The 3,199-nt window shown below is 52.0% G+C and overlaps 1 protein-coding gene across 1 annotated transcript; it reads right to left on the bottom strand.

Moving 5' to 3' along the window:
- Positions 1 to 896: 896 nt before the first annotated feature.
- LOC105049528 (protein JINGUBANG-like) lies at positions 897 to 2,826 on the bottom strand. Its single transcript, XM_010929192.4, has one exon. It carries the CDS (start codon positions 2,738 to 2,740, stop codon positions 1,313 to 1,315), a length of 1,428 nt encoding a protein of 475 aa, XP_010927494.3. The 5' UTR covers positions 2,741 to 2,826; the 3' UTR covers positions 897 to 1,312.
- Positions 2,827 to 3,199: the final 373 nt, after the last annotated feature.

The raw sequence follows: 3,199 nt of genomic DNA, 5'->3' as shown, positions 1-3,199 counted from the left end.
TTAAATCATACCCCTACTCAAGTGGTTCACAAAGTGGTTGTTTTTATGCATAACACAGGGTTTTCGGTTCAAAAGGTCCAGGTTGGGAAATAGGCACGGTACTAAGGAGCTAGTGGCACATCTTATTAGCTTTCTGAGTTAGATTACTTATCTGGGTCTTTGAGATTTGAGTATTTATAGAGGAGACATCTGTATAATCATTTTTGGAAGACAGACTGACCGAATCTGATACAATTATTTGGTTATGATTCTCAGGATCAGATGGTTACATCTGTAAGATTCTCAGGATCAGATGGTTGCACTCAGATAGGATTGACAGTTGTGGTCAATTAGTACCTACCTTTTAAATTTGAGTCTGATCAATCTACTTCCAGAGAGAGATCAGAGAGTGTGGTGTACTGACTAGGGCTTGAAAGCAGTTGCCGACCGACTAGGAGTTGGGATTGATAGTTTTTTGATCAAAGCTCGGTTAAATTGATTGATCTGGAATACTAGCCAACTCGCAGTTGTTATACTGATTAGATTAGAGATTATTCTGATATGCAAGTCGAGTAGGGATCGGATGCGACTGAAGATCGACCAATAAGTTCTCCGACCAAGGGTCGGACCAAATATTTTCCGTCCAAGATTTGAGCAAAGAATCAAGAACCATTCGATCAGAAGTCGGATCAAGAACATGCCGACAAAGGATCGGATAGAATAACTCCGGATCAAAGATCAGGACAGATATTTGTCGATCAGAGATCGGACAAACCATAACAATTAGATCGTCTGAAAGGCGCTGATATGGACCTGATGGATTATGATGGATTTGAAGCTCCATACATTATCGGTCCATTCTAAATTACTCCTATCAGATATAATATAAATATATAATATAGTATGAGATGATGAAATATATTAAATAATGATATTGATTTGACATCGAGATATGATGATTTATTTGGTACAATATCCATTGGTACCATAAATCTCACGCAAATTTCTATCTTAATCATTGTTTTCATTAAAACCTTCATGGCATCCACTCCACCCTATCATGACAAGCAATCTCGCACACGATTAGCTGGATTTATCACCTCTTGTATTACTGTCTTCTCGCCTGGACATTAAAAACCAAGGGCCATCTTTGGCTGGTACAAACATCTTCTTCCACCACAAAGAGCCAGTCAACATCCTACACGAGCACTTGCGGCAGCTCGCACGCCGTCCTGCCACCCTTTTAACTCCGGGCCCACCGGTGAATCGTAGTCCTTTTGGGACCCACCAATGCCGTTGCTCGTCCGGTACATGAAGAGCGACCTCCCGACCCCTATGAACCGCCGCCCCCGGTCGCCCACACGTGCAAAGGCGACCGCCAAGGCCCCGCCTCAGATTCGACCCGCACGTGCTGCGGCGTCCGAATGCCCGCCTCAGACGCCCGCTCCGACACTCGCCACACCTTGACCGACTTGTCCAAGCTCCCACTGTACACCACCCAATGTGGGCCACTGGGCCCACCGTCCCCGTCCTCCTCAATGGCCAAACACTTAATGGGGCCCGCGTGGCCGGCCAATATCGCGAGCTTAGTATGGGCCCCACCCTCCTCCCTACGCCACACGCACAGCGTGGCATCCGCCGACCCGCTCACGACCAAACTCCCAGCGGCCGTGAGGCACAGCAGCGCCATTTTGTGCCCGCGGAGTACCCCACCGTGGGCCAGCAGCATCCCGCCACCACGGACCTTCCAGAAGTTTACCAGCCCGTCCGACGACCCGCAGTAGACAGCCCCCGCCGCCGGTGCCACCGCCAGGGACGTCACGGCGCTCTCCTGCCGGAGCAGAGTCTGAACGGCCACGTGCCGGGTTGCGCCACCCTTATTCACCCACTCCCGCTGCCACACCTTCACCGTCCCGTCGGCGGAGCCGGTGCACACCAGCCCGTCGAAACCCGCCACGGCCACTGCGTTGATGGCGTCGTCGTGGGCCTTGATCGATTCCAAGCACTTGGAGTCGGAAATCCTCCAGACTTTCAGCGTTTTATCCCAGGAGCCGGAGTAGAGGAGCCCGGCGTCTTCGTCGAGGGCGAGGCAGGAGACGGCGTCAAAATGGCGGAGCCAGACGACGTTGCGGTGCCGCCGGACCTCGACGTAGTTGGAGGGTAACATCGAGCTCTTGAGGAAGTCCTTGAGCCTCGGGAGGGTTCCGATGCGCTTGTGGACGTTGGGGTTTCTGGAGGAAATCTTCCAGATGCGGATCTTGCCGTCCTGGTGGCCGGTGAAGATCTTGTCACCTGAGATGACGATGGCCTTGACGAGGCCACCGCCGGACTTGAAGCCGCCGAACTCGTGGCGGCCCTTCCAGACGCGGATGTTCTTGCTGTCGGAGCCGGTATAGAGGAGGTCGCCGACGGCGGCGAGGGAGTAGACGTGGCCCTCCTCCCGGACGAGGGAGCCGAGGAGGCCGGCGGAGTGGGGTTCGTCGGAAAGAGGGGGGAGATGAGTCCACGGGGACTCGGCGAAGGGGGAGGCCGCTGGATTCCAGGGAGAGAGAGTGTATGGAGAGGTCGTGGCACTGGTGGGGTTGCGCTCGGAAAGGTAGGCGGGGCTGACGGTCGAGGTGGGGGCGGCGGTAGGGATGGGGAGGTCGTCCTCACTGTTGGATTGGGTGATGGGTTCGGAACGGAAGAGGTTGGAGAGCTTGGAGAATCGCGGAGGTGGGCTATTCGCCGCCGTGGCTGATGATCCCTTTCGATCTCTCATGGAGATTTCGTCGAACAGAAGCGAAGACTACAAAGAGCGTTTTTCTTTTTTTTTTTTTTTTAAAGAAAGAGAACAAACTTGGCTCGAAAGCTTTGAAGGGGTAGAGGGAAGAGAGAGGTCTACATGTATCGGACTGAGCGTGAGTGGAGGATATACAGAGTCCTCTATGGGTTGGAGACACGTGTACGGAGCAAAACTTAGATCATAAGAATGGGGGATGGAAGATGTTTGGTGGGATTACGGTGTTGCAGTGGCGTTACGTGGGCTGTTGGCGGTGATCGTTGGCCGGTTTCTCTGGGCGCTGGTCAGCGCATGATGAGTCTTGTTTCCATTGGTTGACGATAACCAGGGAATTTACGAAAAAAAAAATTATGAACGAGTAATGCTAAGGTGACAAGTGTTGTTCCTTTTGCGACAAAAATTTAAATAAAAAGATAAAAATCGTACCTAGAATTAGGT

This window comes from Elaeis guineensis, chromosome 8, assembly GCF_000442705.2.
Source record: "Elaeis guineensis isolate ETL-2024a chromosome 8, EG11, whole genome shotgun sequence".
Classification (NCBI taxonomy): domain Eukaryota; kingdom Viridiplantae; phylum Streptophyta; class Magnoliopsida; order Arecales; family Arecaceae; genus Elaeis; species Elaeis guineensis.
This window is presented reverse-complemented; position numbering and strand designations above follow the sequence as displayed.